Here is a 22,993-nt window from a genome sequence, read left to right as displayed (position 1 = left end):
GCACTCAGCAAAGGTTGGATAATGAGAAAATCCTTGCTTGTTCAAAAAAGGGGGAGTGGTCCAGAGGTACTCAAAACAAACCTCCTCGTTTTCTTTTTCTTCCCCTTTAGAACAATTCATTTGTCTAAATCAGAGGGCTTTTTATATTTATCAGTAGCAGACAAGGTTCTCTACATTTTTCACCGAAGAGTCAGTTTTGCATGAGCTCCAGAATGTGTGTCCATATGTGTGTGTGTTTTGCCAATTTTCCTTGTTTTCCTCAATGATAACAATAGTGTTAGAAGCAGATAATTCAAATGCTCTACTAAGGTTTTGCAGACATAGTGCCTGCTTTTGATCCATCACTGGCAGGCTATTGCCAACATTTTTAAAGCTCTCCTATGAGACTCATGATCACTTTGCCCAGAGACTGGAAAGTTCATAGAATCATGTAATTCTAGAGTTTGAAGGACTCACAAGGCCCATGTAGTTCAACTGCCTGCCATGTAGGAATATACAATTGTGTGTATATATGCCTTCAGGTTAACCTCATGACTCTCACAGGGCTTTCTGAGGCAAAGAATACCCAGAGCTGGTTTTGTCCGTTCCTTCCTGCCAAAAGGAGATGATTTATAGGCAGTCTCCCATCTCCCACTCATAAAAGATTCCCATATTAACTCTACATAAAGAGCTCCAATGATAGAGTTCACAACATTTAGGCAATCTGTCTAAATTGTCAAACAACAATTACAGTTTTAAAAAACCCACAATTTTTTTGTTGTAATTTGAATCCATTATTTCGTGTTTTTGTCTCCGGAGCAGCAGAAAATAAGCTGGCCCCATCGTTGACATGTCAACCATTGGAAATATTTAAATAAAGCTAACATGGCACCACTCAGTCTTCTCTTCTCCAATCTAAAGATATTTTTTAAAACAAATGATAGCTGAAGCCAACTCAACAGGAGAAAATGATGCTATGGAAGCAAGAACATCCTATCACTAGTCAGGTTTGGATGGTTTCACCACATATTTACATTCATGTCTCTTAATAGTAACTGATCAACCTCTGCCTGTCATATCAACCCTTGAGGAGTTGCAAAGATGTCCTGTGATACTTCAACTCATCTTTAAGTTTCTAGCCCTACCTAGGCATCTACATATATCAAATGTTTTCTAATATAAAAGTATGACAACATTGCAATAAATCCAGCCAGAAAGGAATGGCACTGAGGCAAGCACACATCATAACCCATAAAGAAGTATTATCTATGTTATATTGCCAACAGCTAGCAGAACTGGTTAGTTGCTTTCTAAAATGACACAGTGGACCATAGAATCATAATACTGGAAGGGACCTCAAGGAACATCAGGTCCAATCCCTACTCAAGACAAGGTCTCCAAATAAACAACTCCAGCAGATAGCTTCCCTACCTGCTTTTGAAAATGTCCAGACAGGGGGCTTCACCACTTCTCTAGGCAATGTGTTCCATTTCTGAACTGTTCTTGCTGTAAATAGGGTTTTTTTTACTGTTAAGTTTAAATCTACTCTTCTGTAAGTTCAAACCATTAGACCTAGCCCTACACTCTGGGGCAACAGATCCACCCCATCTTATCTGTGGCAGACCTTGAGGTATTTAAGGGAAGCAGTTAAGTCACCCCTCAGTCTTCTCTTCACCAAACTGAACATGCTTTGCTTCTTCAACCTTTCCAAGATGTTTTGTTCCCCTTATCACTCCTACTGGCTTTCTCTAAATTGGTGGGACTAATTACAAAAAGTAAAAATGAATTAATTTGCTAAATATTATGCTATAAGAACAGTGGGAATTAAAATTGTTCAACATACCTAAGAACTTGATAGCCATAACATACAGGGACCACATGGAGCCTCTGGACTGAGTCCAAACAGCAAATAAGACAGGAAGTGACCATATAAATGAACCATAAAGAGAAAAGCATAGGGAAAACTATAGAACTTGAGATCCAACTTGAGATATAGGAAGCAGGGAAACAACTAAAAGGGTGGTAAGAGACAGTGTACTAAAAGTGAAAGTGGCTGGATGAGGCACTACAATAAATCTTTGAAAATTAGATGACTGGGGTTTTTTGTTTTTTTAAGACAGCTTGATTACAGAAATGACTGCAAGGTTAACAAAACCAAGGGCCTTCCACACAGCCATATAGCCCAGAATATCAAGGCAGATAATCCACAAAATCTGCTTTCAACTGGGTTATCCGAGTCCATACTGCCATTTAATCCAGGTCAATGTGGATTATATACAACTTTGTGGAAGGAGCCCAAGATTCAAAGATCAGATAGACCCAAAAGATACTTTCAGGAAAAACCTCTTCCACAAGAACACCCAATGAGGGAAATCTGGACTCAATTAAGAACCATTACAGATTGAATGAAAAATGTGGAAGCCAGGATTTCCAAGATAATTACACAGGCTGAAGATAATTTACAGAAAGGACAACAAGATATGAAGAAAAATATGCAACAGATGGCAGACATAGCATAATATTTTGAAGCAGTAGGAACAGTAAAAACAGAAAATAAAGATAATTGAAGAGGCACAAAAGAAGATGCAAATGGATTTCCAAAGAGATTCAACCCAACTCCAAAGATTAGAGTACACACAAAGAGAAACCTTTTGTGGTTGAAAGGAATATCAGAATCTGTACAGGAACTTGATATGGCAATAACAGAAGTTGTGGCTGGAATCCTTGGTAGGCTTGAAGAGGCTGAAGAAGAACCAGTTTGTGCCATTTCATATTGAGGCAGTCTTACCTCCAGAAGAGAGTTTATCTAGTATGAAGAAAACTAACTGAATGGTGCTGTCTTTGATTGGGTCTCCCTATATATAGAGAGATGGAATTCAACCATCTGTTCATACACCAAAAACTCTGCAGAGGCCGAGGGGCCATAAAAAACTAATATTTATAAAGAAGGCCATCTTTTTTACAGCTAGAAAACATTGAAAGTTTAGGTTTTGATTCCTTTTTTCATCCATTAAACTTGTTTTAGTGGTTGTGACTCGAATTGACAGGACCTTTAGGGTCCAATTCCAATGTGCAATAAGGAATAAACTTCCAAGATATGTGATTGTGTTATTTAAAAGAAAGAAAGTACGAGATCAAGTTTTGCAAGCTCACACCAACAATCCAACTGAAATAGGAGAAAGAGAATATCTGGGAGGGCAGGAAGAGATTGCAGTCTAGATCCTGGATAAAGAAGATGCTCAGCTACAGTGGCAGTCCACTCCCCATGATGAAGAAGAAATGGATGATTATCTACTATTCAAGAATGAGGATCCCGAGGAGAGGTTCTTTAAATGTAAATGGACTAAACTCACCAAACAAGAGAAAAGCTTTTATCTTATTTCTGATTACCACAAACAAAAAGAAATCCCCACTCAAAATTTATAGATTACAAAAATGATGGATCTGGCAGAAATGGACAAATTGATCAGGTTTATATAATTGCCAACCCTCCCAAATATGAAGAAGAAACCTGATGCTGCAATAATTAGAGATGGCTAAATTGACTATAAGTAGGCTTATGTAATTGCCAGATTCTTCTAAATTTGAAGAAGAATAGCAAACTTTTATTGACTATTTAAAAGAGGAAAAGAAAATGTTTTCTATAGCACAAAGGGAAAAACTAGTAGTACAAGGATGTAGGAATAACCAAAAACAACCAGAGATGTCTGTGACAAGAATAACAGGATCCCCAATGGTATCCAAGGGATCCTGGAAAGTTAATCTACCAGAGACTGTATGACAAAAATAAAAGACTTTTCAATTATGAAGATGACAGAAGAGACAGGGTAGGAAGTGTTAGTTAGGGCTTTCTGTTTTCCATTTCTTAACTTTTCTATCTTCTTTGTTTCAAAACACTGTATACCCATTTTTCTATCCATCTATTTTGTATTACAAAAGAAATGTTCTTTTTTATTTCTCTTTTCTTTTTTTTTAACATCATAGAAACCTTTGTAGTATTAGCAATGGAAGAAGACGAAAATATAAGATGTTAAAAATGCCTCCGTTCTATATCCACTCTTGTGTTCCTCCCCATTCCTCATGATTTTGTAATAAAAATTATACAAACAAAGAAAAAACTAAATGAAAACAATGAATAACATTAATGAATTACCCTAGAATGCCATAGCAGGTAATCATGACATATCTAATGTAACAAATAATGGAAAAAGGTTATTTTTTATAGGAATCCAAATTCTGCTCATCATATCCCATGCTATATACCTATTGTACATTACTGTTGGTTTTTAAGGTGAGGTGGAATACATGACTCTCCTTAAATGCTGTATGGTATGGGTTACCAGTTGTGTGAAGGAAGAGAATAATCTGCAACATAATGTAAATTGAATAAAGAAAATTGGTAATTTGTCTACGAAATGACCTGGCGAAGGCTTTTAATCTACTTGTACCCCACTGGGGCTGTTTGTGTGGAGAGCAGGGGATGAGGCTCCCAAAGGGTGTTTAATTACCATATCCCCAGGCCAGCCAGCCCCAAACACCTGCTCCTCCGTGCTTTTCATATTACAAGCTCATTAGGAAGCAGTGGCCTTCTATCTCTGCAAAAGGAAAAACAGTTTGAAGTAATTCTGTGATGGGAACTGATACAACGTATTGCAGGAATCAATGGACATCAGGTAAGAGGTTTCTGTAAGCATGGGAGAAAATGCTCCATTGATTCTCAGGGAAACGAAACAAGTTTGGACAAAGTTATATGCTAGAGTGAAGAATTCTAATATTGCTTTGTGTGTGCATCTGTTCATGTGCATTCATGTGTTTCAGAAGAATGTCAAGAGGATTTAGATTCAAAGTCTTAAGATTGTGAAGGACAGTTTGCGATACTTTTGTTATATTCATTTCCCCCCCCAGTGCTGCACAATTACTGTTTCTTCCATCCACCAAATCTTTAGCATTTAGTATTAAGAATACGTTTGGAAGATCTGTTTAATAGATTCATGTGCTCTGACAGTTTTTAGATTTTCTATTTGTAGAAGTAAAGGCATTTGTTCCCTCAAGAAAACCAAAACTTTGTTATAGCTACACATACAAATGTCGGCGCGAGATCTGATGAGAACAGGTGTATTAGCCTTTGTTGTCTAGAATTCCCATCTGTTTCTGGCCCTTTAATAATAGGTCCCTCTTTGCTTATGAGTCCAGGACTAACACCCTCCATCCCTGCCTGCAGTGGTTATTCTGAAGTTTCCCAGGTGTGCTGTTGCTTTGAGGGAAGTTTGGAAGACTAAGAGTCTTTGCAATTTATACATGTGCATTTTGTTTTGTGATGCTCTTGAATATCGAGCTTTTGCGGGGTTCCAGAAACATTTATTTTCCCCATTAGCTCCTTTTGCCATTGTTCTCCATCAGCACTTTCAGTTTTTTCTTAGATGCTTATCCTTCTATAAGTATGATTTTGTATATGTGAGCTCAGCTGATGAATAATCTACAAGTTTCCAAGATTTTTCTAACACAAGATTAATATGCAGGTTTGTTTGCATGCTCAGTCAAAGACAGGAGTAAAGGAGAAATTAATAGATAAAGCTATGAGGGAATTGATCATTCATTTCATGGTTTGTCAAGCCAATGTTTTTCTAAATTTTTCAGATGAATTTCAGATGAATTTGTGCTATTTTCCTCCTTTTGTTTCTATTCAATTTTTGTTTAGTTTTGATTTTGATTTCACTAATCTGGTTGATTGGTCTCTTTCTTGGAAAATATCATTTATAGTGATGGAGTTATATAAATAAATAAATGATGATGATGGGCAATGTTTAACTAGCAATGTTGCCAACTATTTCCAAATATTTGTCTAACTGATTGCTGGAATAAGTATGGCAACCCTAATAATAATTACTGAAATAATGTTTCAAGAACAATGTAATAATCTCTGATTCCTGGGTTCTACTTCTAGGTAAAAATGTCTAATTGTTTAATAATAATAATAATAATAATAATAATAATAATAATAATAATAATAATAATAATGGCTATCATATTGAAAACACGTTTCACTAACTTCGTTTTTATTTTGTTAGTTTTTATGGAGGTTCATCAGTTTGTTGCTGGCATCACGCCTAGTTTCCAACAAAAATGAATGTGCACAAATGGCTCTTTTAGATAGATGGGTATTAATATGTAGGGTTTTGTTTGGCATCTTTAAAGTCACTTTCTGCTGCTCCAGGGCCTGGAGCTTCATTGTGACACAAGACCTTTGTTAGTCTGTTAAAAACTTTCTTTCAGTTCTAATTGCTAATTTTTGGCTCTCTGACAGGTTTTCCCCACCCCATTCCCGTAACAGTGACAATTGCTAATTGTATAGTCAACAAGGGGTTTTCTTTGCTTTTTAGTTTTCTATTTTATAGAACAAATATTATGTTGTACAAAACTATCTGCCTTATATGCTTTAGTTGTGAATGGTTGCCCTAGATCTGAATATATCTAAAATGTAGATAACTGTAGACTGATCTCACAGGACAATCTGTTTCTTATGTACAATACAGCCCTTGTGTCTGTGGGAAATAGGTTCCTTTACTTCCCTTGAAAACATAAAACCATAGATAATAGTAAACCCTATCAAAATTGATTATTTCTTCTGGAAGTTATCATAGCATCTCACTGGAAGATCTAGAAAACTCCTAAAGAAATATCATCTCTAGTAATTTGCTAGGTTCTCCAATGATATTCTTTGATAACTTCCAAACATATCATAGAATCTCCTGATGACTTATAGATGCCATATTTTGTTAAATACAGGTAGGTGAAACCATATGAACCAATTCTATGAGTACACTATACATGCTCATCTTCCAATAAGTCTTTGCAATAACTCCTAGAGTCCTAAAAGAGCTGTTGATTCAGGAGGGAATCAACTCAGAAATTTAAATAGAAGCTGTGTCTGTATTGGGCAGCTGCTTACAAGTTCAGACCACAGTCTGTTTCTATGAAGGGTATAGCTCAAACTTTCGAACAGACTTCTCATATCCATTGATACTACATATCCACTGATACTACATCATCCGCCCTGAAACATGCAAAGTCCAGAAACTTAGCTTGGTGTCTGTATTTGTGCCTGTGGAGCGGGTATAGCTTGTTTCTTCCATGCTAGTGGGATGGTGAATCTACTCTGGATTTTAGACAGAAATTAAAGGATCTATCCAAGGTGCTGAACCCTGCTGTGCTTAAAACTTTGGGCAGCTCCTTAAACACTGGGCTAAACCCTAACATGGGAGCCATCAACAGCCTCCAGATGGTGGTTTCCTATAGGGTTCAACTTTGCAGATTTGACAATTCACAGATTTGATTAATATGGTCGCTCTAGGAATCTCTAGTTTCCGCGTCAATTTTCAGTAGATGTTTTTCATTTCTTTATAATTAACTCTATAGTGTAGATGCATCCCCAGTGAATCTACAGTATTTTTGGTTATAAACACTATTTCCCACATGGAAGAATACTGAAGTGAAACTTGAGTTGATTAGTTTAGTTTGCTTTCTGTTGCTTGTTAACTTTTTTCATCATTGCCATTAATCAGATGATGATTCACAAAGTATCTGACCATTTCTGACTATTTAAATTTTATTGGCTATGCAGTTAATTTGCAAGATAGAATGTAATGAGTAACATTTTTTCAAAACCAGCCTGTCTCTGTTATCTCTGATAATTGGCATGCTACAGAATCTCTTCCTATAGACATGCAGGCAGATGGCTCAGTACACAGACGCGTGGAGATAGGAAAGCTGAATTAAAGCCTGATTAAATATTTGCAGACAAAACACCTGACATGTGTCAGCACAAGGCTCAGAGTGCTAAAGAACAAAGGGGCTTAGCTTGTTGTGAACATGAGACCAAGCATTGAAAACAAAAACAAAACAAAATGAGAGACAGGAAAGGGTAGGATGGATATCCTAAAATTTTACATCCCTTCAGTTCAGACACATTGATACTAAAGTTTTTGATAATGCATAAAAGTTGTGTGGTTCAGAATGTATGTAGTTTATATAAGTATTATGTAGCTCTTTAAATAGATCTCCCTATGCATTATATTGTTTGTCTTAACATAATAAAACCACAACAAAATACAACAAAATCATGGTGAAGCAATGTTCAACAATACAAGGGATATATCCTGAAATGGCATAAAGTGAGTGTGCGTTTTCAAGTCACCTGTCAACTTATATTTTTCTCCCCCCCCCTTTTTTTATTGTGGAATTTATCTATATCTATACACACACACACACACACACACACAGACATACAATCTTGATATTCCACAATCAAAATACCAGTATATTGTATTATATTTTTCTTAAACAAGGAATACTCAGGTCATTTTCCAGCTCTTTCCTCTGAATTATAGCTTACAGAACTGAGTATTCATTTGTGGTCTTCAATCAATCTAAAAAGGGTTAGTTTGAATGAGAGACTCTCAGCCTGGCCTCCAGGAGTTTTGGACTTCAACTCCCAAAAATCCCAGCAATCTTACCAGCTGTTAGGAACTCTGGGAGCTGAGGTCCAGAACACCTAACTGCCCAAAGGTTGGGGACCACTGATCTAGATACGAAGTAGGGCTGTTCCTCCTTAACTTCCAAGATCGATCAGAATCGGATGCCTTTAAGGTATTTGGTCCTTTAAAAACCAAAATCACCACCAGGAAAAAGAGTTAAAACCATATCCCTAGAACTTAAATAATAGCTCTCAGGTTCTGAAAATGTTTAGTATGATTTACAACTTAATACTCCAATAACTTTTTTCACAGCCAAAGTCCAGTCTCCCAATAACATTGCAACAGTTAACAGTATACCTCAGCACCTGTACCTTGTGGTCCATATAAAGCCCAGTGCAGCTGGCGGCTACAGCTGGTTTACGAGCTTAAGCCTCTGATGTACCACCTGTGCCTCCTCACACCATGACTCCAAGAACTCTTCCCCCAGCCCTTAAAGGGAAGTACAGATCTATTCAAGGCTGCTTGTACCTCACTGTCCAGATTATCTGGTCCCAGATCTGACATCTTTCCTGGACTAATATTTTGCATGTTTTCTCTCATCAATCCCAGAGTGAAATCCAGACCTTGCATCAAAAACCTTGCAAAAAACTTGGATAAAAAAGTGAAACAGAATTGTGGCCCTCCGAGGTCATTTACCTGGCCCCCGCCCTCAGTTTTATAATATAATATATTGTATATACATATAATATTGATAATAATATTATAATGTAATACAATATAACACTAATAATAATACCATATAATAATATTAATTATATATTCTATATTACATATAATATTACTAATAATATTACAGTATAGTGGTATAGTTCAATATAGTAATATATAATGCTAATATTGTGCTCTGCCAATAATATAATATATTGTATGTACATATAATTTGTAAGCCACTCTGAGTCCCCTTTGGGGTGAGAAGGGCGTGATACAAATGTAGTAAATATATGCAGTAAATAAATAATAAATAAATTTTAGACTTAGGCTCACTCAAAGTCTGAAATGACTTGAAGGCACACAACAACAACAACAACAACAACCCTAATTAACATGACTATCTCATTGGCCAGAAGCAGGACCACACTTCCCATTGAAATCCTGATAAATGTATGTTGGTTAAAATTGTTTTTATTTTTAAAATTGTATTGTTCTTTCATTGTTCTTGTTGTTGTTGTTGTTGTTGTTGTTGTTGTTGATGATGTTGTTGTTGTTTTTGCACTACAAATAAGACATATGCAGTGTGCATCGGAATTTGTTTGTATTTTTTTCAAATGATAATCCGGCCCCTCAACAGTCTGAAGGATTGTGGACCGGCCCTCGGCTTAAAAAGTTTGAGGACCCCTGCAGTAGAGTCTCACTTATCCAACATAAACGGACCAGCAGAACGTTGGATAAGCGAATATGTTGGATAATAAGGAAAGATTAAGGAGAAGCCTATTAAACATCAAATTAGGTTATGATTTTACAAATTAAGCACCAAAACATCATATTATACAACAAATTTGACTGAAAAAGTAATTCAATATGCAGTAATGCTATGTAGTAATTACTGTATTTCTGAATTTAGCACCAAAATATCATGATGTATTGAAAACATTGACTACAAAAATGTGTTGGATAATCCAGAACATTGGATAAGTGAGTGTTGGATAAGTGAGACTCTACTGTCCTTTCATTTGGAGGAATTAAGCACTGCTAGGCTACAAGACAAAGAGTTGTCCCTCTAATTTGACACTTTATGATAACAAATGAAGCCTGGGAGGGGGTATTGGCGAAGAAAACAGGTGACCACAGCTGAACTTCAGGCCTTGATGGACAGGGGTAGCTACTTGGACTTATCTCAGAAGCTGCACTATCTGACAAGGCTTGCTACAGTCTGGTATTGATCCTACATGACATAGCACCTCACCTCCTTTTAGCAAGAATAATTTCAGTCTCAAGAAGCCAAGGGCTGTGCTTTCTCATTGTTTTCTGCTGAAAGAGATTTTCCTTGCAGTGCAGTTTTAGGGGGTTATGGGATGCTTTGTATCCTGGACTAAGATCTTCATCAGCCTTGCCTGACCTTAATTTTTCTATATTTTATCTGCATGCTTTAATGGAGGATCATGGATAAAACAGAAGCTATTTATTCTTCTATAAATGAGGCTAGACCATTTATCGGCTTAGTTTGAAAAAACTTAATTGCATGGCTGGCTATATTCTTGCTTTTTGCCTTTAATTTTCCCAATTCAATTAGTTTTTTCCCATTAATTTTGCTTATGATAATATTCAGCTAAAGTTTAATTGGAATCTGGAGTGTCTGTTGAATTAGCTTTGCTAGTTTTAAGCTCAAGGAAAGAAATGTTATATCATCTGCAGAGAAGACATCATCTTCAACTAATTGGAGATTTTTCGCACTCCATTTAGCTGTTAAACCCTAGCATATGGGCTTTGATTGGCTTTCATATTCAAACAAGACTGTGGAGGGAGGGGAGAGCTCAAAGACAGTACAGTAAGATGAACACAAAGAATTCAAAATAAGGATTATTTTTTTTCTATATGCAGTATACTGTAATTCTGCAATATTGGGTGAATTCCATGCACGTGAGCATTTCACACCAAAAGTAGTTTACATACTAAGTAGAAAAAATAGATATACTTGTGTTCTAAAAATTAGAAGATAACAAATAAGATAGTTGCTATCATATTTATTTATGTATTAGAAAGAGCAGTGGGACCTTGATATTTGCCTTGGTTTGTCTCCAGGAACCCCCCCCCCCCCCCCACACACACACACACACACTTCATTGAGGGAGTAGATTTCTTATTTAGGAGCAAACAACTCATGTTGTCCTCCTTGTTTTGGTCTACAACTTCCAGAAATCCCAGCCAGTTTACCAGCTGTTAGGATTTCTGGGAGTTGAAGACCAAAACATCTGGGGACCCACTGGTTGAGGACCACTGTTCAGCATGGAGGAATCGCTGACTTTGGTGTCTTCTTTCCATCCTAATCAGAAATGTGAGGAAGAGATGAGTTCAGTTAGCACTCAAGGAAGTGGCTGAATCCTAAGCAAGCTTTGATTTTCACCCACTCCGTCTTGTTCCTCAGCTAGGGATTGTAAGTGAGGAGCAAAGCTAACAGTACAGTGGCCTTGAGAAGCTTTCCTTGAGGCCATGAACCAGTTGTAATCCACTTCCTCACTTATCTGAAATGGAGGGGGCTCACCTGAAGTATCTGCAGCCAGGTGGGACTGCCAAGTAGGTTGAACATCCTTCCCAAAATGGGAAAATAGGAGATGTATAAAAATAGTTTATCCAATGGGAAGGCTGCCACTTAGCAGTTGTATCCTGATCATCCCGCCTTGCTCATCCTTTAGGACTTTCTGGGCCAAACTTTGTGATTCCCCTATACTTCTCAGCAGGAATTCATTATGCTTTCTTGCTGCTTTATCCCACCATAGGATGTGGGATAGTTGTTGACTATCATGCTATCTCCTACAACATACTGGTGGGTGCTTACAAGATAGTCAATGGTTTATCATTTCAAGGCACACTTCAGATTCTGGTGTGAAGACACACAGTTTAGGAAACTATGTTGGTATAGGGTCTGCTTTCCCAAGGCCTGCAAGTCTTGAAGTTCCCTTTTTAATGACTCCCATAATGCCTCTGGGCAAGCCATGCAGCTTCAATTGAGCTCTTCTCTCTCTGAGCAGAGTAACAAAGCAACAGCATGTGTTCTTGCCAGTTTGGCTTATGCACTTTTGCAGTACAGGGTAGATTGGTTGTGATACAAAGACTGCAACTCTTCCCGTTCAGTCACATCTCGGCATGTCAGGTGGGCACAACCTCCATATATCCACCCACACTTTTGTCACTCTGAATTTGAATCCCACATTTATTTCTGCCATCCGCTTGCTGCTGTAAGGGATGGAAGAAATAAATGTAACAATAGAGTTAGGATAGGTAAACCTGAAAGGTAAAGATCATTAGGAAACCATTTAAGAGGAATTGTTCCTAACTGCCATATTCACTTCTGTTAGGAAGCTCATTAAATACTTCCCTACTGAGGCAGTAGGAAGGAATCTATTTGCTGGACAAGAAAGTGTGTCTTGGATGCATCAGGCTAATTTACCTTAAATTACATATTCTTTCATGAATTACAGTTACATGGAAACATAGCAGCAGGGAGGCGGAACTGAAAACCAGAGGGATGCTGAATCAAATTTATTTTATGTCAGGAACTAGATAGTCCACATTTCAAGATGTCCCACCAGCTTTCAGAAGGCAAGTGTGATATAATGGCTTGAATATTGGACTAAGACTTCAGAGGATCCTGGTTTGAATCTCTGCTCAGCTATAGAAACCCCCTGGGTAACTTTGAGTTCCTAAGAGGAAGGCAACAGCAAACTTTATTTGAACACTTGCCAAGGAAACCCTAGGAGGATCAACATACATTGGAGTTAGCATGAAGAAGCATAATAATAATGCAACATCTTTGAACTATATCTAGTCTTCATTTCCCAGTGGCCCTTAACTGGGGAATGAAGCAGTTGTCTCAGAAACCATATCCCAAGAGGTGGTAATAACATGTTAGAGGAAACAAGTGTGCCTTCAGGTGGAGAACATTTTCACTGTTGAAGAATGATTCAATGTTGAAGACTGCGACAGAACCTATATCTGAGCTTGGCCCAGTTGAATGAGACAGAACCACTCTTTGGCAGGGAAGGCTAAAGACCTTGTAGAGCTACAACTCACATGATTCCATGGCATTTAACCAAGGCAGTTAAAGTACATTAATTTTACAGTGTAGGTGCACTTCAACACAACCTATTTTATATGGGTGTTTGTAGGAATAAGTGAGTAAATACTATAAAGAATATTTGTAATTCTTGTGAGTTTAAAAGTAATGCAAAATGTAACATTTCTCCAGATGGGAAACTTTTGATCTCTTTAATGAGAACCATTATAATTTTCTCAACACTTAAAGAGCCAGGGATGATAAGTGCTTATTTGTCAGTGAGACTTGCATGAACACAGACTTTCAGAAAATGTGAATTGCTGACCAAAAGTGGTCCCTAGCTATTGATGGGTAAAGCAGTACACCCCTTCTACATTGCCATATAAAATACAGATTATCTGCTTTGAACAGGATTATATGGCAGTGTAGACTCATATAATCCAGTTCAAAGCAGATAATGTGGTTTATCTGCTTGGATAATATGGCAGTGTGGAAGAGGCCTTAGGGCTGGTATGCCAGTAGTCATGTGATGTCAGTGGTTGGAATTCTCTTCTCTCTCTCCACCACATCCTGCAATTCCAAAATAGTTGCTTTGCATATCGTTTTTAATCTCAAAAATTGTAAAATTGTGCTAAAAATAAAAATAATGTAAAAAAATTAAATGAACTGTAAGGCACACTGCATTGAAAACAGTGTAGGAAGATGGGATTATGAAGGGTGATCAGCACAATTGTACTAATGAAGAAAGGTGTGATACTGAAGGTGCTCAATTTGGTATGTATTTTCTACTCTAAACCAACTGTTGCAACACAGCCAGGTTGGTGTGAGTCCATAGTGAGTCCTAGAGGTTTTAGTCATTGAAGAGAGAGAAACAGACTATTAACATCCACAACATCAAATACATATATAAGCAAAAGGTGGAATTTTGCTTGCATATGTCTCTAGCAAGATGCTGGGAGTGGAACATCTATGAATTTGTAATGATAGGTCACTAGTTTTTGTTTTAAAGCCTCTATTCCATATTAGCAATCTCCTATTTTAGCAGCTAGGACAAGGCTGATCCAGGTACTTGGCAATTGATAGCACTAGTTCTTATCCAGCTAAATTAATGGCTGTATATCTGTTGATTTCCAAGGGATTAAGTCTACAGAACGGGTAATAAAATTAATCAAAACATTATCTTAGAATCTAAATGTCCTCATATTCTAGCACAATTGATTAAAATACAGTTATTGCTTTGTTGATCATGTAGAGACTACACTAAAGAGACAAAGCAATACTTTTAATTGACCAGCTTTTGTTGCTTTGCAGTTTGCAAGCTTTGAAGTTACAGCAGAATCTGCCTGGCAGAATATGAATTCAGATAATTCAGACTAACTTTAATTCTTAAAGCAGTTTGAAATTTGCAGCTTACTGATAGTGCAAGGTAATTGAACCAAGGAATGCTTACTGATATAGCAGGTGAAATTTTGGCTGAAAGGCATTCATTGCATCTGAGGCTGGGATGATCAAGTTACTTTCTTGAGCATCCAAGGCTGTATCCACATGGCAGAATTATAGCAGTTTGACACTATATTAGTTGCCCTGGCTCAATGCTATGAAATTCTGGTATTTGTAGTTTTGTGAGAAGTTTACCCTTCTCTGTTAGAGAGCTTTGGCGCAAGAACAAACCACAAATCACAGGATCCCATAAGATGGAGCTATGCCCTGACAAACTGCTGTAATTCTGCAGTGAAGATGGGAGACTGGTCTGTTAATGAGTTTGAAAAGGAAATGGAAACGCAAAGATATCAAAGACATTCATTGTGTAGAAGATCTTCCCACAATAGAGCATTAAGAGTGCATTCTTTGATATATCCACTCACAAATAACCTTCACCATAAATTCAGTGGGACTCACTTTGGTGAGTGTCTATAGGACTGCAGCCTTGAAAAGCGATTGCCTAGCTTGCTGATATATGTCTGCTTTGAAAACAGGTTAGTAGGTTTCCCCACCTGGCAACCCCATTCTTCTTTTCTGAGCTAATCCAAATTGATTTCTCAAAGATTAAACTGCTTGAGGGAGACATTGGGAGCCATTTCTAATCATGTAGTGATAAACCAGTTGCTAAATCCCTACAGATGCATAAAGGATATTCAGCAAGGCAGTTTCAGCTATGAATGGAGAGTCCCACATTGTTCAGCTCCTATTTCTTATCTTTCTTATTGGAAAAGGCAGCAAGCAAAATTCACCTGTAAATTTAGAACTGGAAATTGAACAGGGTCCTGCATAGCTGAAAATGGCTAGAAATAGAAAAATGTTAAGCAAGTCTTATTCTGCCACCTTCAGAAGGGATAAAGTAGGAAGGTGGGTGGAGGACACCAGAGTATGAAGAGGATAAAGGGGTGGGGGCAATGGTAATAGGATCATTGGTGCTCTCATTTAGCTAAGGTTTGTCTTCCCATATATTACCCTTCTTCAGATGCATTAAATGATGCCTTCCAGATGCATTAAATGGCAAGTCTCATTTTGTATGATATCAGATGAGCTTGATTACAGCTCTCATCATGCCCAGATGTAGTTGGGATATAATGGAATTATTTAGCCAGGAACATTGTAAAAATTCTATAAGTATACATATTTCTGTAAAAGATACATGTTAAAACATATTTCTATAAGATAATATTGAAATACACAGAACAGAGATTAAACACAAGACACGAGTTTAAAATTCATGCTTAAAACTGGCTGGGTAGGCCTGCCGGAAGAGATAGGTCTTTAGATGGTTTTTAAATCCCAACAGCTCATTTAGCTGTCAGAGTTCTTCCAGCAGGTCATTCCACATCCTTGGGGTGGCCGATGAAAAGGTCCTCTGGGTGATCGTCACCAGTCGGGTTCTGGCTGGTTGGAGTAGACGCTCCCCAGATAGCCAAAGTGTTTGTAGTGGATTGTATGGGAGAAGACGATCCTTTAGGTAACCTGGACCCAAACCATGTAGGGATTTAAAGGTCAAAACTAATACCTTGTATTTTACCTGGAAACTAATTGGCAGCCAGTAGAGTGATGTTAGGATAGGCATAATATGCTCATGCCTAGATGTTCCCGTAACCAGTTTGTCTGCCATATTTTGAACCAGCTGAAGTTTCTGAACTTGGTACAAAGGTATCCCAATGTAAAGTGCATTGCAGAAGTCCAACCTTGAGGTCACCAGTGTGTGAACTACCATCTTCAAGTCCTCCAAATCTAGGAAGGGGAGCAGTGGCCATATCAGCTGAATCTGGTAGTAAGCATACCTGACCGTCACATCTACCTGGGCTGACAGTTGGAGGGAAAAATCCAGGAGCACTCTCAAGCTGCAAACATAGTCTTTCAGGGGAAGTGTAACCCCATCCAGAATTGGTTAATACACCTCCACCCTCAGATTAGGCCCCTTGATGGCTAGCACCTCTGTTTTGTCTGCATTCAGTTTCAATTTTTCCCCCTCATCCAGCTCATTGCTTCCTCCAGGCACGCATTCAGAGGAGACAGCTATCCTTAGTTGAGGCTGTCTTTGAAGGCATGGATAAATATATTTGGGTGTCATCAGCATCCTGATAACACCCCACCCCATGCCTATGGATGATCTCTCCCAGCGGTTTCATGCAAATATTAAAAAGCATTGGGGATAGAATAGCAACTTGTGGGACACCACATAATAGCTCCTTTTTTGAGGAACAGATATCCCCAAGCATCACCATCTGGAACTGCCTGAGAGATACGACCAGAACCAATGCATCACAGTGCTTCTGATACCCAACCTCTCAAGGCATTCCAGTAGGATACCATGGTCGATGGTATAGAAAGCCATAGAGAGATGGCTTACAACTTCAAAAATAATATAATTAAAAATATACAAAAGATAAATATTACAATAGAATTATTACAATAGAATCATTAAAGTGAATAAGTAAAAAGCTACTACAAACGAATCACAACACTATGCAGCACCCCAGCCCATTCCTAAAAACTTTCTGTTTTAAAAGCCCACCTGAATAAAAGGAACAACAGGGAGTTCCAGATGTCAACAGCACCCACCAAGAAGGCCCTGTTTCATATCATTCCAACTGAGCTTGTCATGCTGGTGATACTGAGAAAAAGGCCTCTCCTGATCTCAGAGCTTGGGTAACCTCATACAGGAAAATGTGATATTTCAAATAGCCTGCACTTGAGCTGTATAGGGATTTATAGGTCATAACCAATACTTTGAGTTGTGTCTGGAAACACTCTGGAAGCCAGTGGAGTTGTTTTCATTAGATACTTGTTTGGCCACAACTCTTTGGACTAAATACTTCTAAACACTCTTCAAAGGCAGTCCCAAGTAGAGCATGTCACAGAACTCCAAACTGGATTATTTTGAAGACAATTCCACTGATTCTCTTCTTTTATACAGCTGGTCCTAAACTGAAGCTCAGAGCCCATTATATCTGTAGGGACATAAACAAGAAATTATAACTGCAGTTAATTCTTTTGACCACTAGATATTGATCTCTGTTCAAATATCTGTATGTAGATTTCAGTTATAGCATGCACTCTGTATAAGTCTAGCTGCAACAAGTTTCAAGGACTCTGTTGCCCTGCACGCTGCTCCCAAATAGTGATGCTTTTCCCATCACATGGGGGAAGCTCCACCAAAGTGGCACCGAACTGTACTAGGTCTATTGGAGCCAACTCAACTCAGAAACCTTCCCATGTTAGAAGGGAAGTGTCCTATGATACTTGCACTCCAGCTGGGTGCGGGGCTTCAACAGGAAGTCTAGCAACGTCATGTGATAAGTAGTGTGCACATCTGTCACTGGACTGTTCTTTTAGTGTCCTAAGATGCTAAAAAGATGTGTGATGAGGTTCTTTGTCCTTATCACCTTGCAAAAAATAAACAGATTCCATTCTCAAGCTTTTTGCTGTCATTTAATGCCTTTCTTGTTCTTCTCTTTTATAACGAATTGAAGTGCTTTAAAAGTTTTTTCACTTGGTTTGTGGCACTTTGTTCTTTCTTAAAAGCACTTTTTAAAAATTCTTCAAGAAATAATCCCAAGCAATTTACTTACAGTTTCTCCATCATCCAGAGAAGTAACCTTGTCAGAAGTACTGCTGCTCACACCACTGCAATCCGAAAGTCTCTTTTTAAAAATAAGTTCAAAAATTTTATTCACTTAAAGCTGGTTTCACAATTCTTCCCTTTAAGGGTAGATTTCTCTCACCGCAGGGCAGGCTGGCAGATTTGGTCTTACTCTCCTTCATTCCCAGTGGCTCATCACAAATATGGCAATTTGCTCATCAGGAGTGGAGTTTGCAGACCCTTGTGGATGATTCCTCTGGGCTCTCTTTATTCCAGGGAGCAGATTTCACCAGTCCAAAGTTGCTTTGAGTAGCAATTGCCATATGAATTACACCCCTCCCAGCAAGTCACTCATTGAGAATGATCAATAGGTTGCTGTTCCAAACAGAAGAAACATTAGACTACTTGTGGTGACTCTATGAAGGAAAAGACCTTCAAGTCACTATAGCATCAACAAACCACACTTCAGCAATTTCTATCCATGAAGAAATCACATTTTTGTAAGACATTTACTGTGCACACAGACTACAGAATTTAGTGTCAGAATTCTTGGGAGAAAGGTATGATATTGATTGAATAAATAAATACAAATAAATTGAGATCACAGGTGAAGATTGGCCTGACTAATGCATAATTTGGGAAGGAAACACTATTTCAGAGCATCAGTAAAGTTCAGGAGTAGACCTCATGGTTTGTATGTGTCCACATAATTGTCCAACATTTGAGAAATGAAAACTGGGGCACGTGCAACCAAGTAACATCAAAGCTTGATCAAGATGGAAAAAATTATTATGAGGAAGAAAAAAATAAATCTAGGAGAGGCTGTTGCAGTTTACTTTTTGCTTAGGTCTACTGGGAAGGATAAGATACTGCCACTTCCTCTCCTCTCGAATTACTTGAGGACATACTACTTTTGAAGCAGTTGGAATAAGCTAAGGGCAAAGTGAGAGAAGGAAAAAGAAACTGGGACATTTTAAGAGCAACTGAAAAAGTAGGGCAACAGAGAATTAAATAGGATAGTCCCTGCCCTATCAGGACTTTTGAAAGGTGTATGTTCAGTTTTTAAAAAATCAGGAAATAGATTATCATAATAAAGTGCCATGTTAACCAGATGTAGACTAGATGAACCAATGGTCTGACCTGATCTAAGCTTTTTCTGTTCAAAGCAATATGTAATTTTTGCCCATTCTATTTCCAGTATGTTCTTATTATCCATTCTTTTTCTTGTTAACGATGAAAATGGCTAATAACATGGATCAATGTACCATGTTATGATCAGACAGCTATGAAGACTGTCAAGATCATCACTAACACTTCAAAACTGACCACCACACTACTCCAAGCTGGGAGGCTGGCCTTGGTTGTAATGGGAAGCTTTAGTGTTAATCCTATTGGTTCACTCCAACTAGAGTGAGCTCAGTGAATCCATTGCTGAATGGTGAGTCAACATGTCAATACAGTAAATCCTGTTACTTTACTGAGTGTACTTTAGCCTTTTTCCTTGGTTAGCCATTTCCACTGGGGGAAGTAGCCAAGAGAAAACAATTGCTTATGAATGGTTTGCCAAAATTATCAGCAGTTCTCCTTCATCGTTGCATTCAAAGACAGCCAGTGAATTAATATTAAAGTTATGTTATTCTAATGTCTGAGTTCCTTTCCGGATGCAGGGCAGCAAAGGATTTCAAACCAGGACTTTATGATTACCCACATTTCCAGTGTATGTAAATGTGTTGGTTTACAAAGGACAGAAAAACCAGCTTAGCGATCCACAGCAGAATATATTAAACTCTTTTCAAAGCCTTATTAGATTATCTAGTTGGTGCATAACACTTTGATGTGGTATGTATATTATAATAAGATTATTATATACCAACATGTTTTCTAAAGGATGGTTTTCTAAACATATTTGAAGAGGGATCAATCCTTGAAACGAGCGCACATGTACATTTAAGCCAACTGTAAATAATGCTGAATAACCCTGAACAAAGGTAATCATATGGCAGCGTTACTATTGTGGCAAGGAGAATGGAATTATCGTTCTCTGTGGATGGCCGAGATTTATTTGTGCAACAGCCAGGGCCCCTTAGGAAAGGTCAGCCCTTGGTAGCGCTGAACAGCAGTTCAAAGTTAAGACAGACACATAGAAGCCCAGCTCCCCGTGGAGCACGTCTAAACGTACAATGCATGTCATGGCTCTGTCTCAACGTTGAGAGGAGAGACAAAGGAGCAATTCTCAAAGGAGGTCTGTTTCCTCTGCTTTAATAAATGCGCCAATTTGATTTGTTTACTCGGATCTCAGCTCCCTTCCCCCATGCAAACTGTTTGGATAACCTGTTAGTCTCAACTCAGACTGGTAAAACCAGCTAAGCTGATTAGTTCTCTCTCTCTCTCTTGCTCACATATACACACACTCATGAAGAAAGGCCACGGGGAAAGCATGGCCTTTGGCACATTCAGGGGACTTTGGCCTGGGTTGAAAGGTTTGGTGGGTTGCTGATGCATAAGAGCAGCGTGACCCATGTGTGGAGCGACCCCAATCCTCTCCTTTCTAACCGGGCCTTGGGTTCGCATCGATATGAGCCATCATGTTTCGTGTCACGTTCAACGTAGTGACAGAGAAAGTTACCTTCACCTTCGCAGCCTGCCCCTCCATCACATGGAAGGTAAGCACAAAAATATAGAGAATAAGGGGAAGTAAGCAAACTCAAAGGCAAGAAACTTTTTCCTGAGTATTCCCAAGTAGATGGAAGATAATCTCAATGGAGTTTCAGTTGTTGTATGGCGCAGAGTATAAGGTTATTTGCATGTGATTGTAGGTGTGCTGTTTCTCTCTCCCTTGCACTCTTATTTTATTTTACTTTTTGTCTGTAGCCATTTCACAAAAAAGGGGGATAAGAGGAATACCAAATGTGCCATAGCCATTAGCTCTAATGTCTGCCTAGAATGATAGCCATTATTGTGTTGTCGAAGGCTTTCATGGCCGGGATCACAGGGTTGTTGTATGTCTTTCGGGCTGTGTGGCCATGTTCCAGAAGCATTCTCTCCTGACGTTTCGCCCACATCTATGGCAGGCATCCTCAGAGGTTGTGAGGTAATAGCCATTATTGTGACGTTTAAAATTTTTGTCTGTTTGTTTTTGCTAATATTACATATTGGGCAAGTTGTCATCTTATGCAGTTATAACAGAGTTTCTCGCTGTGCAAGGATTAAAATAGGGGGGGAAAAGAAGAATAGATGTTGCCATTAGAGGAACAGCTGTGCAAATGAGTTCTCTGCAATGTGCACTTCTTTTCTTTGCAGTTTGGTCCAACACTGCAAAATTACAGGTTTAAAGACAATTCATAGTTTTGTTTACACTAGTAACTTTTTTTTTTGCTCAAATGTATTAAATCGCTCTTTATTATGACCTCCTAGTAGAACTACAGAACATTATTTAACTAAAATATAATTTAAACTATAATGGAGGTGATATACATATATATACACATGTAGAACATGGGAAAGCTATTCTTGGATGTCAGTTCCTAGAATATTAAGGTTGTAATATCTGCGGCCATAGCATTTGAGGAATCTTTGGAACCCTACTTCAAAAAGTAAGCCTGAGCTATTTTAAATAACTGCTTACTGACTCCAGAAGAATAATTCCCAATGATCTCTTCTGATTCCACTACATTAATAGGAGGTGTACCAAAGCTCATCTTCACCATCATGTACCCCTCTTTAATTCCTGCAAGGACATGAATAGAAGATGCTTCTGTCATCTTTGTTCTTAGAGAGCATACTGCTAGTAGTAAAGGCTGTCTCTTCCTGTCTGTGTATTACTTCAATGTTGGATTGCAGTTCTAACTCTGACTTGTTGGTATTAGTTCAATGACCTCCATGTGAAATATAGATGTGAACGTTTCAGAGAAAAACAAAAAAAATATATAGATAAATCTGGCAAAGAATTATGCCTCTTAGAGTTCTGGTTTCATCTGAGGCTATGTCTACATAGATTTAAAAAATCATGTTTGGTGTGTATTGGCTGATATCCTGACACACAACATTTGTGATAATTCTTGTTCCAAATGCTTCTTTGGCCCTTTAACTGCTTTTAAAAGATTTGGCTTTTAAGATGTATTCTGGTTGAAGATTCAAATGAGTTCTGTTTTTTTCCTCCCTGTATGGATGTCTCCAGTGATTGACTTCACATTTGAACTGAAGCAAAAGTTGGGGGTGGCTGGTGACTGGTTGGTGGAAGGTGATAAGGGCCAGAAAGTGACCTCGATCATGGTTATTTTTTAAAAAAATTAAATGACCACCTATAATTGTTTTAAAAGAAGGAATTTGTATGTGAATACTTGCAGATACATATACAGTAGTGTCTCACTTATCCAAGCTAAACAGGCCGGCAGAAGCTTGGATAAGCGAATATCTTGGATAATAAGGAGGGATTAAGGAAAAGTCTATTAAACATCAAATTAGGTTATGATTTTACAAATTAAGCACCAAAACATCATGTTATACAACAAATTTGACAGAAAAAGTAGTTCAGTACACAGTAATGTTATGTTGTAATTACTGTATTTACGAATTTAGCACCAAAATATCATGATATATTGAAAACATTGACTACAAAAATGTATTGGATAATCCAGAAGCTTGGATAAGCAAGGATTGGATAAGTGAGACTCTACTGTATTACTATATCAGTAT

General features: G+C 38.0%; 1 protein-coding gene across 3 annotated transcripts in view; it reads left to right on the top strand.

Moving 5' to 3' along the window:
• The first annotated feature begins 20,702 nt into the window (after positions 1–20,702).
• spata13 (spermatogenesis associated 13) overlaps positions 20,703–22,993 on the top strand; it is a 199,631-nt gene continuing 197,340 nt past the window's right edge. The window contains exon 1 of one of the 3 annotated variants that reach the window (XM_062974647.1): positions 20,703–20,961. In XM_062974647.1, coding sequence (XP_062830717.1) covers positions 20,884–20,961 — 78 coding nt within the window. In that variant the 5' untranslated portion in view covers positions 20,703–20,883. The remainder of the gene's footprint in view (positions 20,962–22,993) is intronic. The other 2 variants (XM_062974649.1, XM_062974650.1) reach the window with 2 other exon arrangements.

This window comes from Anolis carolinensis, chromosome 3, assembly GCF_035594765.1.
Source record: "Anolis carolinensis isolate JA03-04 chromosome 3, rAnoCar3.1.pri, whole genome shotgun sequence".
NCBI lineage: Eukaryota > Metazoa > Chordata > Lepidosauria > Squamata > Dactyloidae > Anolis > Anolis carolinensis.
Note: the sequence above shows the minus strand (reverse complement) of the source record. Positions and strands in the feature narration are given on the sequence as shown.